General features: G+C 51.6%; 1 protein-coding gene across 1 annotated transcript in view; it reads left to right on the top strand.

Annotated features, from left to right (window-relative positions):
* The first annotated feature begins 3,396 nt into the window (after nucleotides 1-3,396).
* HPX (hemopexin) overlaps nucleotides 3,397-14,114 on the top strand; it is a 66,973-nt gene continuing 56,255 nt past the window's right edge. The window contains exons 1-2 of the mRNA XM_083168079.1: nucleotides 3,397-3,529; nucleotides 10,620-10,690. Coding sequence (XP_083024205.1) covers nucleotides 3,465-3,529; nucleotides 10,620-10,690 — 136 coding nt within the window. The 5' untranslated portion in view covers nucleotides 3,397-3,464. The remainder of the gene's footprint in view (nucleotides 3,530-10,619; nucleotides 10,691-14,114) is intronic.

Genomic DNA, 14,114 nt, shown 5'->3' with positions numbered 1-14,114 from the left:
TTCCATGTGCAGCCTCAGCCGAGGTGTGAGCTATGAGCGATACCCTCCATGCGCAGCCTCAGCCGGAGTGTGAGCTATGAGCCGTACCATCCATGCGCAGCCTCAGCCGTGGTGTGAGCTATGAGCGGTACCGTCCATGCGCAGCCTCAGCCGGGGTGTGAGCTATGAGCGGTACCGTCCATGTGCAGCCTCAGCCGGGGTGTGAGCTATGAGCGGTACCGTCCATGCGCAGCCTCAGCCGGGGTGTGAGCTATGAGCGCTTCCCTCCATGTGCAGCCTCAGCCGGGGTGTGAGCTATGAGTGGCTCCCTCCATGCGCAGCCTCAGCCGGGGTGTGAGCTATGAGTGGTTCCCTCCATGCGCAGCCTCAGACGGGGTGTGAGCTATGAGCGGTACCCTCCATGCACAGCCTCAGACGTTGTGTGAACTATGAGCGGTTTCCTCCATGCGCAGCCTCAGCCGGGGTGTGAGCTATGAGTGGTTCCCTCCATGCGCAGCCTCAGCCGGGGTGTGAGCTATGAGTGGTTCCCTCCATGCGCAGCCTCAGCCGGGGTGTGAGCTATGAGTGGTTCCCTCCATGTGCAGCCTCAGCCGGGGTGTGAGCTATGAGCAGTACCCTCCATGCGCAGCCTCAGCCGGGGTGTGAGCTATGAGCGGTTCCCTCCATGCGCAGCCTCAGCCGGGGTGTGAGCTATGAGTGGTTCCCTCCATGCGCAGCCTCAGCCGGGGTGTGAGCTATGAGCGGTACCGTCCATGCACAGCCTCAGCCGGGGTGTGAGCTATGAGCGGTACCCTCCATGCGCAGCCTCAGCCGGGGTGTGAGCTATGAGTGGTTCCCTCCATGTGCAGCCTCAGCCGGGGTGTGAGCTATGAGCGGTACCCTCCATGCGCAGCCTCAGCCGGGGTGTGAGCTATGAGTGGTACAGTCCATGCGCAGCCTCAGCCGGGGTGTGAGCTATGAGCAGTACCCTCCATGCGCGGCCTCAGCCGGGGTGTGAGCTATGAGTGGTACAGTCCATGCGCAGCCTCAGCCGGGGTGTGAGCTATGAGCGGTTTCCTCCATGTGCAGCCTCAGCCGGGGTGTGAGCTATGAGCGGTACCCTCCATGCGCAGCCTCAGCCGGGGTGTGAGCTATGAGTGGTACAGTCCATGCGCAGCCTCAGCCGGGGTGTGAGCTATGAGCAGTACCCTCCATGCGCGGCCTCAGCCGGGGTGTGAGCTATGAGTGGTTCCCTCCATGCACAGCCTCAGCCGGGGTGTGAGCTATGAGCAGTACCCTCCATGCGCGGCCTCAGCCGGGGTGTGAGCTATGAGTGGTTCCCTCCATGCGCAGCCTCAGCCGGGGTGTGAGCTATGAGCGGTACCCTCCATGTGCAGCCTCAGCCGGGGTGTGAACTATCAGCGGTTCCCTCCATGCGCAGCCTAAGACGGGGTGTGAACTATGAGCGGTACCCTCCATGTGCAGCCTCAGCCACGCTGCCTGTGTGATCAAGCTCCGGCGAAACGTGCGTCACAGACTCGGTCACGTGTGCACACGTGACCGCCTGAGCGTCTTCCTGCACGAAAATTCAAAGGACCCGCTCGCGGCTCCAGGAGACCTCACCGCTTGCAGGACTGGTATCGAGGGACCCCCTCCCTGTGGAGTACTATTGTGCCGGCTGGTCGGCTTGTCTCCAGACACATTTATTTATTTATTGCATGTCTTTGCGGCATTTACTTTTTCTCCCTTGTACATAGTTTTGGTTCTTCTGACCTCTGGTCATTATAATGATGAAGTGGCAAACATTTGTGGCAATTAATTAATGGTCCGCTCTTTTTCCTACACTTTGTTCTCCCCTCTTCCTGAGTGCTGAGGTCACGGGGTCCTACAAACATATAAGGCTGTCAGCATATTTTTATACTAGACACTGTGGTACTACGTGTCTCAGAACTGAGGACAAATAATTAAGTAATTACAATTATCTGCATATATTACAACTAAAACCAGAGCTCTAAACAAAGCGCTGTTTGGCTTCTTGAACGGCTTTGATTCAGATTTTGTGAATCCTGCTTGATTGTTTGAATTGAACCAGTGTATATGGAGTGACTTTGGTTTTGGTTTTGGGTTTGATTGTATTGCATCCAAAAGAGCATATGGGGTGTGTGTGAGCCATTGAAGACAATTTGTGAGGCATAGGTGTACTATCAATCAGCATCTTTTAAGCCTACTAGTCCTCTAAAAACAACTATTCTTACTTTAGCTAGGGCAATTAACCTGCTAACCTTTTTGTCTACAAAATACAATACCTGCTACAATGTGTGACAGCAGGTCTGCCACATAGTTTGATTTGTTGCCATTTTCAAAATACAATGGAAAAGGTACCAATAATTGCATTAAATGACAGTCAAGGGAGTTTTTGTAATTAAAAAGCAGAACACTGTATATGTGTAAATAATATTATGATAATAATTTTTTGGTATGTGTATATGTCATTATTTTTCTACCTTTGAAATTTTGAGTTACGCTGACCAATGATTATAATCCTTATCTCAAAATCAATTGAGACCACATTGATACTGCCTCTTGGTTAAAGGCATTAAGGATATATGACGGTCAGCTCTCATATTCATAGTTAAATGTATATTTGCACATACCAATCCGATTAAATCCTGCAATTAGCTAATAAATCGCCAGAATAGACTAACTGTAAAATAAATCAGTAACTTTGGTTACTAATCTAAAACACTCAGCAAATATATTAAAAAATCACACTAAAAAAACTACAAATTAAAAATCTTTATTGAACAACTTTTGTGATTAAGATATTAAGAGTGCACCCCACCCGAGTTTCTTTGCCTTTTGTTTTCCTTGTTAAACTTATACCAAACTCGGGGGTGCACCACTGACCATTACAATAATCAGGCCAAGGCTATTGTCACAAGCCTGTGTGTAATGATAACTCCAGTAGCTATTCTTCAATTTTAGTCAGTTAAATCTTTAATCCACTATCCACACTTCCATCCCACTTCAATTATTTAACCCCACCTAGTCTAGACTTCCCTCTACCTCTTTCTTTTAGTTAGGGTGTAATCTTTGTTAGAAATGGATTTCTCAGATTAGTGGGGATAAGAAATATTATTTATCAAGTCTAAACCTCAGCAAACAGTAAATGGGCTCCCAGATGTTATATCGTACTTCTAACACCCTATTGTCTGCACCCCCCATAGTGTCCTCTGTGTAGAGAGATAGATGTGTGCGTGTGTGGGGGGACAACATTCAGCAGCATTGGGGTACCATGATAAAATGATATCGGAGGCTGCGACTCCCGTGCAGGGAAGGATCTGTGTGTGCCAGTGCAGATTGCCGGGAAGCAGTTGTGTAACTTGTGTGGCTGGGAAATGATTGTGCAATGTGTTTGGATGTGACAGTCCGGAGTATATATTCCTCGCAGTGGACATATACACGTCATACGCACAGCCTCCAATATGCCGTGCTCCCTCACAGCCATCGTCCTCCTCTGTCTCCTGTCCTGCGGCTTCTCCTACCCACTGTGAGTACAGAGAGGGCCTGGTCAAAGGCGTAACTACCATTGGTGCAAGGGGTGCAGCTGCTATGGGGCCCAGAGCTGCAGGGGCCCCATATTTGCTTTTTAAGTAATATGTTTTATATATATTTATCACCATCAGTTGCTAAATAGGGGGCCCTTACAAACTTTTGCTATGGGGCCTGTGAATATCTAGTTACGCCTCTGGGCCTGGTGTGTAGTGTGAGTGCAGAGAGGGCGTTGTGTGTAGTGTGAGAGCAGAGAGGGTGTTGTGTGTAGTGTGAGTGCAGAGAGGGCCTGGTGTGTAGAGTGTGAGTACAGAGAGGGCGTGGTGTGTATGGTGTGAGTGTGCGTGCAGAGAGGGCGTGGTGTGTATGGTGTGAGTGCAGAGAGGGCCTGGTGTGTAGAGTGTGAGTACAGAGAGGGCGTGGTGTGTATGGTGTGAGTGTGAGTGCAGAGAGGGCATGGTGTGTATGGTGTGAATGCAGAGAGGGTGTTGTGTGTGTGTGTAGTGTGAGTGCAGAGAGGGTGTGGTGTGTGTGTATAGTGTGAGTGCAGAGTGGATGTTGTGTGTGTGTAGTGTGAGTGCAGAGAGGGCCTGGTGTGTATAGTGTGAGTACAGAGAGGGTGTGGTGTGTATAGTGTGAGTACAGAGAGGGCGTGGTGTGTATGGTGTGTGTATAGTGTGAGTACAGAGAGGGTGTGGTGTGTATAGTGTGAGTACAGAGAGGGCGTGGTGTGTATAGTGTGAGTACAGAGAGGGCGTGGTGTGTATAGTGTGAGTACAGAGAGGGCGTGGTGTGTATAGTGTGAGTACAGAGAGGGTGTTGTGTGTATCGTGTGAGTGTGCATGCAGAGAGGGTGTTGTGTGTGTGTGTGTGTGTAGTGTGAGTGCAGAGAGGGTGTGGTGTGTGTGTAGTGTGAGTGCAGAGAGGATGTTGTGTGTGTGTAGTGTGAGTGCAGAGAGGGTGTGGTGTGTGTGTATAGTGTGAGAACAGAGAGGGCCTGGTGTGTATAGTGTGAGTACAGAGAGGGCGTGGTGTGTATAGTGTGAGTACAAAGAGTGCAGAAAGGGCTCGGTGTGTGTGGTGCGAGTGCAGAGAGGGCGCGGTGTGCATGGTGCGAGTGCAGAGAGGGAGCGGTGTGTATGGTGCAAGTGCAGAGAGGGCGCGGTGTGTATAGTGCGAGTGCAGAGAGGGCGCGGTGTGCATGGTGCGAGTGCAGAGAGGGCGTGGTGTGTATAGTGCAAGTGCAGAGAGTGCGCAGTGTGTATGGTGCGAGTGCAGAGAGGGCGCGGTGTGCATGGTGCGAGTGCAGAGAGGGCGTGGTGTGTATAGTGCGAGTGCAGAGAGGGCGTGGTGTGTGTGTGGTGCGAGTGCAGAGAGGGCGCGGTGTGCGTGGTGCGAGTGCAGAGAGGGCGCGGTGTGTATAGTGCGAGTGCAGAGAGGGCACGGTGTGTGTGTGGTGCGAGTGCAGAGAGGGCGCGGTGTGTATAGTGCGAGTGCAGAGAGTGCGCAGTGTGTATGGTGCGAGTGCAGAGAGGGCGCGGTGTGCATGGTGCGAGTGCAGAGAGGGCGTGGTGTGTATAGTGCGAGTGCAGAGAGGGCGTTGTGTGCATGGTGTGAGTGCAGAGAGGGAGCGGTGTGCATGGTGCGACTCAGTGCAGAGAGGGCGCGGTGTGTATAGTGCGAGTGCAGAGAGGGCGCGGTGTGCGTGGTGCGAGTGCAGAGAGGGCGCGGTGTGCGTGATGCGAGTGCAGAGAGGGCTCGGTGTGTGTGGTGCGAGTTCAGAGAGGGCGCTGTGTGCGTGGTGCGAGTGCAGAGAGGGCGTGGTGTGTATAGTGCGAGTGCAGAGAGGGCGCGGTGTGCGTGGTGCGAGTGCAGAGTGGGCGCGGTGTGCATGGTGCGAGTGCAGAGAGGGCGCGGTGTGCATGGTGCGAGTGCAGAGAGGGCGCGGTGTGTATGGTGCGAGTGCAGAGAGGGCGTGGTGTGTAAAGTGTGAGTGCAGAGAGGGCGCGGTGTGCATGGTGCGAGTGCAGAGAGGGCGCGGTGTGTATGGTGCGAGTGCAGAGAGGGCGCGGTGTGCATGGTGCGAGTGCAGAGAGGGAGCGGTGTGTGTGGTGTGAGTGCAGAGAGGGCGCGGTGTGTGTGGTGCGAGTTCAGAGAGGGCGCTGTGTGCGTGGTGCGAGTGCAGAGAGGGCGTGGTGTGTATAGTGCGAGTGCAGAGAGGGCGCGGTGTGCATGGTGCGAGTGCAGAGAGGGCTCGGTGTGTGTGGTGCGAGTTCAGAGAGGGCGCTGTGTGCGTGGTGCGAGTGCAGAGAGGGCGTGGTGTGTATAGTGCGAGTGCAGAGAGGGCGCGGTGTGCATGGTGCGAGTGCAGAGAGGGCTCGGTGTGTGTGGTGCGAGTTCAGAGAGGGCGCTGTGTGCGTGGTGCGAGTGCAGAGAGGGCGCGGTGTGTATAGTGCGAGTGCAGAGAGGGCGCGGTGTGCATGGTGCGAGTGCAGAGAGGGCGCGGTGTGCATGGTGCGAGTGCAGAGAGGGCGCGGTGTGTATGGTGCGAGTGCAGAGAGGGTGCGGTGTGTGTGGTGCGAGTGCAGAGAGGGCGCGGTGTGCATGGTGCGAGTGCAGAGAGGGCGCGGTGTGCATGGTGCGAGTGCAGAGAGGGCGCGGTGTGTATGGTGCGAGTGCAGAGAGGGCGTGGTGTGTAAAGTGTGAGTACACTGTGGTGTGTATGTTATAACCACAGGTGTACGTTAGTTGTGCTCTCCTCCCGTTGTTGCCATGGGTGTGGTGGTGCTGCTTCTTCTTCTTGGGGAAGAATTAAAGGCGGGAAACTGGATATTGCTCTAAAGGGTTAATACTTTATTTCCACCAGTGGCGTAACTATAGCTCCGCAGTCCCCGCGGTGGCGGGGAGGCGCAGAGAAAGTTTGGGCGCCGGGGGTCTGCGGGAATATAGTTACCCGCTGCTGTCTCTGCCGGTACCTGCCTTCCCGTGCCTGGTCCCGTCACGGTCCCGTCTCTCCCAGCGCTGGCTAGTGGCTCCTGCTGCTATAATTAAAACGGACACTTAGAAAATGGCTGCCCCCATACTGCAGACAGTTTTCTGTCTGCAGTATGGGGGCAGACGTTTTCTAAGAGACTTTTCATTATAGCAGCAGGAGCCACTGGCCAGCGCTGGGAGAGACGGGACCGTGACGGCACCGGGCACGGCAGGCAGGTACCGGCAGAGACAGCAGCGCGGAGGGGGGGGGGGCGCGGAGGGGAGAGGGAGTGGGGGCGCCCAAATAGGTAGTTACGCCACTGATTTCCACCATGCTAAACAACCAATTGTTTAAATATCAGTAATTAATGGACAATGACAGTTGAATAATGTACCACATCCGCTATCTAACTACGACCACAGGGATCCCTACGTCCCCTTTTCTTCCAAAACACGGGTTAAACAAATAATCAATGCCGTTCACTTCTTGCTACTGTCTCAATTGAATATAACCTTGGGCACCATATTCACATAAAGCAAGACAACACAGATAATTATTATTACATAGACAAAGATAACCAGAGAAATGTCATTGGATGCATAAGAATAAACAGAGAATTACCATTGCGCAATAATACATATTGTATAGTGCACTGGTTGTACCTGGATGATATCACTGTTAGTCCTTATAGAATCCTTGGAGAGGAAAGTTCAATCACCCCTTAAAAGTCTGGAGTCTATCACAGAGATCCCAAAGGGTCAGTTCCTGCTTTGGACTATATACTTGTACTGTATATCTGTAATCCACTGGGTTATGGCCATAATTAGTGAGATAATAAATGTCTTTCCTGCAGCAGTCTTTTGTTCAAGAGGATCCAACCTTAAGAGGATAAATACAAACAAATGCAGTAGGATATTGGGTAACTCAGATGCCTCTTCTATAAGCTGTAATCACAGGGGCCAATGATACTTCCACATACCTCCCAACAGTCCCGATTTCAGCGGGACAGTCCCGATTGTCAGGGGCTGTCCCACTGTCCCACCCGCGGGCGGCAGTTTCCCGTGGTGTGGGGGGGCTGTTGGGAGTCCCCCCAGTCTGCTGCTAAGCAGCGGGGAATAAACGCTGTGCGCATGCGCACAGCGCCTATTCCCGTAGCCAGGGGGCTGGGGGCATGGCTAGAGGCTCACAGAGCCTCTGGGTCATGCCCCCATAGCGGCAAAATGGGAGCATGGCCTCAAGGAAGAGCCACGAGTATAGGCCACACCCCCCCTGCGGCGCGCAGCAGCTGCATCCCGCATCCGACTACTCCAAAGTTGGGAGGTATGCTTCCATCCCCTGCCACTGAGCAATTCTGGAGTTATTCAATACAGTCTATAAACATGACAGTCTTTCTTGGTGTGGCTGGTTAGATTTGGGAGAGGGTCACTTGAAGATGAATTCTGTTTGCCCAGCTTCTTACAGTGTCCATTTACACAAACTTACATGAGATCCCAGTATAACCTGCTGGTCCAATAGCTCCCCACTGCTCTCTGCTCTCCTCATGTGCTCCTCTCCTCATGTGCTCCTCTCCTCATGTGCTTCTCTTCTCATGTGCTCCTCTCCTCATGTGCTCCTCTCCTCATGTGCTCCTCTCCTCATGTGCTCCTCTTCTCATGTGCTCCTCTTCTCATGTGCTCCTCTTCTCATGTGCTCCTCTCCTCATGTGCTCCTCTCCTCATGTGCTCCTCTCCTCATGTGCTCCTCTCCTCATGTGCTCCTCTCCTCATGTGCTCCTCTCCTCATGCGCTCCTCTCCTCATGCGCTCCTCTCCTCATGTGCTCCTCTCCTCATGTGCTCCTCTTCTCATGTGCTCCTCTCCTCATGTGCTCCTCTCCTCATGTGCTCCTCTCCTCATTAGCTCAGCAACTTCCTGGTTCCTTTCTCTGTCCTGCAACTTTATTTAACAAAATGCAAAAAGCACAGTTTGGCTGGGATAGTCCATTCCCTCCATCCTCAGTGGCAAACGCAGGATTTTCAGAAGGGGGTTTCCAGAGGGGCGGAGCGAAGCACGGAGATGGACACTTAGGTGACCCAGTATATGCCGGGTCAATTAAAGTATTATAGATAGACCAAATGTATATAAATAATAATAATAAAATATATATACACACACACATATATACACACATACAGGGGCGTCAACAGCATTGTATGACCCCTGGGCATAGCAATGTATTGGGGCCCCTACCGATCCTCCAGCGGTAGGGGTGGGGGAAGCTTTGATGTCCCGCGGGTGGTAGGGGGTATTATATCAACCGCTCTGCATGTAGGGCCTGGATCAGTAATTTCCACTAATTACCCCTTTACTGCACAGATGGTAGGAGATGGAGTGGGAGAAGGGGGCATTGGGCTGAATGAAGGGGCTCTGATATATAACTTCCAGGGTGGTAGAGGATGTTTAATATGCAGAGGAGGGGTGTATAGTGGAGTGGGCTAATTATTCATAATTTTCTGGTGGGAGGACAGCTTGCTTGACTGCAGATATCTCCAGGTCCCAGAAATAGGTTTCTTAGATTGGAATGGAAAAACTAGAGAATCCCACCTACCAAATGGTATTGGGGACTAGGGGATCAGAGTTCAGGAGGCAGAGCAATCTGCCAACGAGTATATAAAACTACATACCAGGTGTGTGGAGCTGGAGCAGTAACCAGCTTATGGAAGGCTGATATCTCTGGTTCTGGGAACAGTAGAGACAAGCTGCCAGTGTCCCTCAAAGAGGGAGAGTACCAGCTTTTGGAATATACCCTCAGAAAAACTCTAAGTCAGACAGAACCTGAAATATCTGACTGGGAACAGCAATTAACAGGCTTGGATGGGGATCACTGCTTTGAAGTCAGATATCTCCGGTTCCCAAGGGCCGATTTTTACAATTCTTATATCCATGGAAAGAGGGGACCCTCAGCTTTTAGATGAGGGTCCTTAGACTCCTGGGGGGTTTCTGGGTACTCAGAAACCCCCCCTGCATGCGCTACTGATCCTGGAGGGGTATTTACCTTTTAACCCCTTGAGTGGTATGCCCGGAAATTTTCCAGACTCAGCTGCGCTGCCGCAGCGGGCTGTCCTGGAAAATTTCCGGGTATACCACTTTTTGCATTAGGTGCCCGCCAGTGGAGCACCACTGGTGCACTACCTTTAGGGATCCCAAGCCGCCGCGAAACATCCCAGAGTCTGCCGCCTGTGTCATGACTGACAGGTGGCTGGGGGAAGCGGCGGCAGGGGATCTAGCTCCGGCGTACTAACGCCGGAGCAGAGGTGAGGGGGGGAATGGCGGCTTCCCATCTGTGGTGGGTTTTGCTGGGGCAGGACAAACCTGCCCCAGTAAGTTTGTCCTGCCCCAGCAAAACCCACCACTCAAGGGGTTAACAGAGTCCAGTCTCATTCAAACAGGCAATGTTATGTATGCATATATATATCACATGTGAAAGTGTGTGTGTGTGTGTGTGTGTGTAGGAGTGTTAGTGTGGGTATATGAGAGTTTTAGTGTGTATGTGTATATAAGAGTGTTAGTGTGTGCATTGAGCGAGAGTGTTTGTGCATACCTCCCAACACTCACGATTTCAGCGGGACAGTCGCGATTACCGGGTCCTGTCCCGCTGTCCCACCCGCGGCCGGAGGTGTCCCGCTACGGGGGGGGGGGGGGGCAGTTGGGAGCCCCCCCCCCAATTTAACAGAATAGACGCACAGCGTCTATTCCCGGCTGAAAACGGGGACGCGGCTCATTTGCATAAGCCGTGCCCCTCATTTACATAAGCCGCGCCCCCTTTTTGGACGTGCGCGAGTGTCCCTATTTCTGCAGCTACAAAGTTGGGAGGTATGGTTTGTGTGTGTGTGAGAGAGAGAGTGTTACTGGGCGTGTGTGTGCGAGAGGGTTAGTGTGTGTGTGTGTGTGTGTGTGTGTGTGTGTGTGTGTGTGTGTGTGGTGGAGGTAGAAGTGCCAGGGGCCTGATGCAGCCATTTCCGGTATCATGGTCCCACCCTTGTCCCTGGAGTCAGAGGACCCTGGACCCCACCCCACAACACCCCTACAATTTGGGTTTCCTGGACTTTGGGAACTAATAGATGTAATCTATTGCAGGATAAAGGGGAGACACAATGACACCGGCTCCAACCTCTTCTCCCCCCCTGACCCCTCCTACAACGACACAGGTGAGACTCCTCCCTCTGCGCCTTCTGCCTCATGTGCATTATATAACAGTACATAATAAGGGACTGGACTGATGCAGAGTGTCCTAATTCTAACTTGTCCAATAGAAGGGGTCTATCTACTATGCATTGGAGAGAGATAAAGTACCAACCAACAGATCCATACATACACATTCTGGTGCCAGGTGCCGGGAAGTCCATTGGTGCCCCATCTATAATAATTAGGGACCGCGTATGCTGAAGGTGAACATGGTAAAAAAGGGGCATGATCTCATGGCTAAGGGGCAGTAGTGCCCTTAATTCTAAATATGTCACATAGTGGTAGAGCCCCTTACACATTATGCCACACAGTAGTAGTGTCCCTTACACATTATACCATACAGTAGTAGTGCTACTTACACATTATTCCACACAGTAGTAGTGACCCTTACACATTATGCCACACAGTAGTAGTGTCCCTTACACATTATACCATACAGTAGTAGTGCTACTTACACATTATTCCACACAGTAGTAGTGACCCTTACACATTATGCCACACAGTAGTAGTGTCCCTTACACATTATACCATACAGTAGTAGTGCTACTTACACATTATTCCACACAGTAGTAGTGACCCTTACACATTATGCCACACAGTAGTAGTGCTACTTACACATTATGCCACACAGTAGTAGTGTGCCTTACACATTATACCATACAGTAGTAGTGCTACTTACACATTATTCCACACAGTAGTAATGACCCTTACACATTATGCCACACAGTAGTAGTGTCCCTTACACATTATACCATACAGTAGTAGTGCTACTTACACACTATTCCACACAGTAGTAGTGTCTCTTACACATTATGTCACATAGTAGTAGTGTCCCTTACACATTATACCATACAGTAGTAGTGCTACTTACACATTATACCATACAGTAGTAGTGCTACTTACACATTATTCCACACAGTAGTAGTGACCCTTACACATTATGCCACACAGTAGTAGTGTCCCTTACACATTATACCATACAGCAGTAGTGCTACTTACACATTATTCCACACAGTAGTAGTGACCCTTACACATTATGCCACACAGTAGTAGTGCTACTTACACATTATGCCACACAGTAGTAGTGTCCCTTACACATTATACCATACAGTAGTAGTGCTACTTACACATTATTCCACACAGTAGTAGTGACCCTTACACATTATGCCACACAGTAGTAGTGCTACTTACACATTATGCCACACAGTAGTAGTGACCCTTACACATTATGCCACACAGTAGTAGTGCTACTTACACATTATGCCACACAGTAGTAGTGTCCCTTACACATTATACCATACAGTAGTAGTGCTACTTACACATTATTCCACACAGTAGTAGTGACCCTTACACATTATGCCACACAGTAGTAGTGCTACTTACACATTATGCCACACAGTAGTAGTGTCCCTTACACATTATACCATACAGTAGTAGTGCTACTTACACATTATTCCACACAGTAGTAGTGACCCTTACACATTATGCCACACAGTAGTAGTGTCCCTTACACATTATACCATACAGTAGTAGTGCTACTTACACATTATTCCACACAGTAGTAGTGACCCTTACACATTATGCCACACAGTAGTGTGCTACATACACATTATTCCACACAGTAGTAGTGCTCCTTACACATTATACCACACAGTAGTAGTGCTACTTACACATTATTCCACACAGTAGTAGTGACCCTTACACATTATACCATACAGTAGTAGTGCTACTTACACATTATGCCACACAGTAGTTGTTATGTTGCCCTGGCCTGGGCACCAGGGACAATACGGGTTCCAGACGGAGAGATGATAAGGCGTGAGCCCACAGCCGGGACCGCCGGTTAGGACGGCCACAGCGGGTCCTACACTCTCTCTGTTGAGTCCCCGAGGCAGGTGGCAAACCCCTGCGGAGCTAGGCTTCACCTGTGGCCGCCGCGTTCGAAGGAGCGAGTTAAGCCCGCTCCGACTCCGATGCAGCCAGGTCTTATGTGGTGACAAGGGGTAAGCGATCGCCACGGGGAACACTCAAGAGGATAAGCTGACTACTGGACCTAACTGGAAACTGGCCCCTAACTGCCGGCACCAGGCCAAGACGGGGAGTGCGACCTAGTCGCAGACACCAGCGGATAGAAGGGAGTCCCCAAGAATACTCCAAAGGGACCGTGACTCCCAAAGCAGGGATCTGGAAGAACGGTGACACTCCTGCCTAAACAGAACACTAATGACAGACGGGGGCCAGGTAACACATACAAAAAGACGGGGACAAGAATACAAAGAAGATAACCAAGGGCAGTCCCACGGAGGGGCTAGCCACGGAGGGCCAGAGAACCAAGGAAGAAAAAGACCAGAGCTCCACTGGAGCACTTACGTGACCCACGGAAGATGGAGACAGTGGGTCCGCTGCAGGCTCACAGGCTGATGGAGGAATACAGCAGAGGAGTCCGGTGAAGTGCTGGAAACAAGGGATCCACAGGAAAACACAGCTGACAGGCTGGGAGACAAGACAGGCTGCAATGGAGATCTGCAGCCAGGAGAACTGGGACCAAGGACCCAGGGGCCCGGAGAGAAGAAGCTGATAGCAACGAGTGCACAAAGCTATAACCGGCGTCTGTGCCCAGCAGACGCCGGCTATTTATTTAAACTTCGCGCCGCCTGACTGACGTCAGGCGAGCGCGTCTCTGGCTGCCGGGCGGAAGCTCAGGGACGTTGCCTAGCAACGCCCCGACGCTTAGCCTCAGAGTGAGGCTTGGGACGCTGCCCGGCAACGTCCCCCGCCGCGTCAGATGACGCTGCACTCGCCGTCCGTCCGGGTGTAGGGATACCCGGACGGCGGCATGCAACAGTACCCCCCCCTTGAGGAAGGGTTAACAACCCTTTCCCACCAGGTTTATCTGGGAATTGACGAAAAAAGGCCCTCCTAAGGTCGGGCGAGTGCAAGTCTCCATCGGAGACCCAGGACCTCTCTTCGGGACCAAATCCTCTCCAGTGTACCAGAAACTGCAAGGAACCTCTCACAAGCCGGGAATCGAGGATTTTCTCTACACGGAATTCCTGTTGCCCCTGCACCATCACTGGGGCGGAGCCATTCCTCAGTCTGCGAGGAAATCTCTGTGAGAACACCACTGGTTTAAGAAGCGAAGCATGAAAGGTACTCGAAATCCTGAGGGATTTAGGTAAAGCAAGACGGAATGCTACCGGATTAACCCTCCTGACAATCCGAAAAGGCCCAATGAACCGAGGCCCTAACCTTGCTGATGGTTGGTAAAGCTTTATATTACGGGTGGATAGCCACACCCAGTCACCAACTTTGAAAGAGCAAGGCCGTCTGGATTTGTCAGAGAACACCTTCTCTCTGAAAGCAGCTTCTTTAAGGGCCAAGTGGACT

This window comes from Crinia signifera, unplaced genomic scaffold, assembly GCF_055691185.1.
Source record: "Crinia signifera unplaced genomic scaffold, ASM5569118v1 HAP2_SCAFFOLD_268, whole genome shotgun sequence".
Lineage (NCBI taxonomy): Eukaryota > Metazoa > Chordata > Amphibia > Anura > Myobatrachidae > Crinia > Crinia signifera.
The sequence above is the reverse complement of the archived record's forward strand: the minus strand, read 5'-3'. Positions and strand labels throughout refer to the sequence as shown.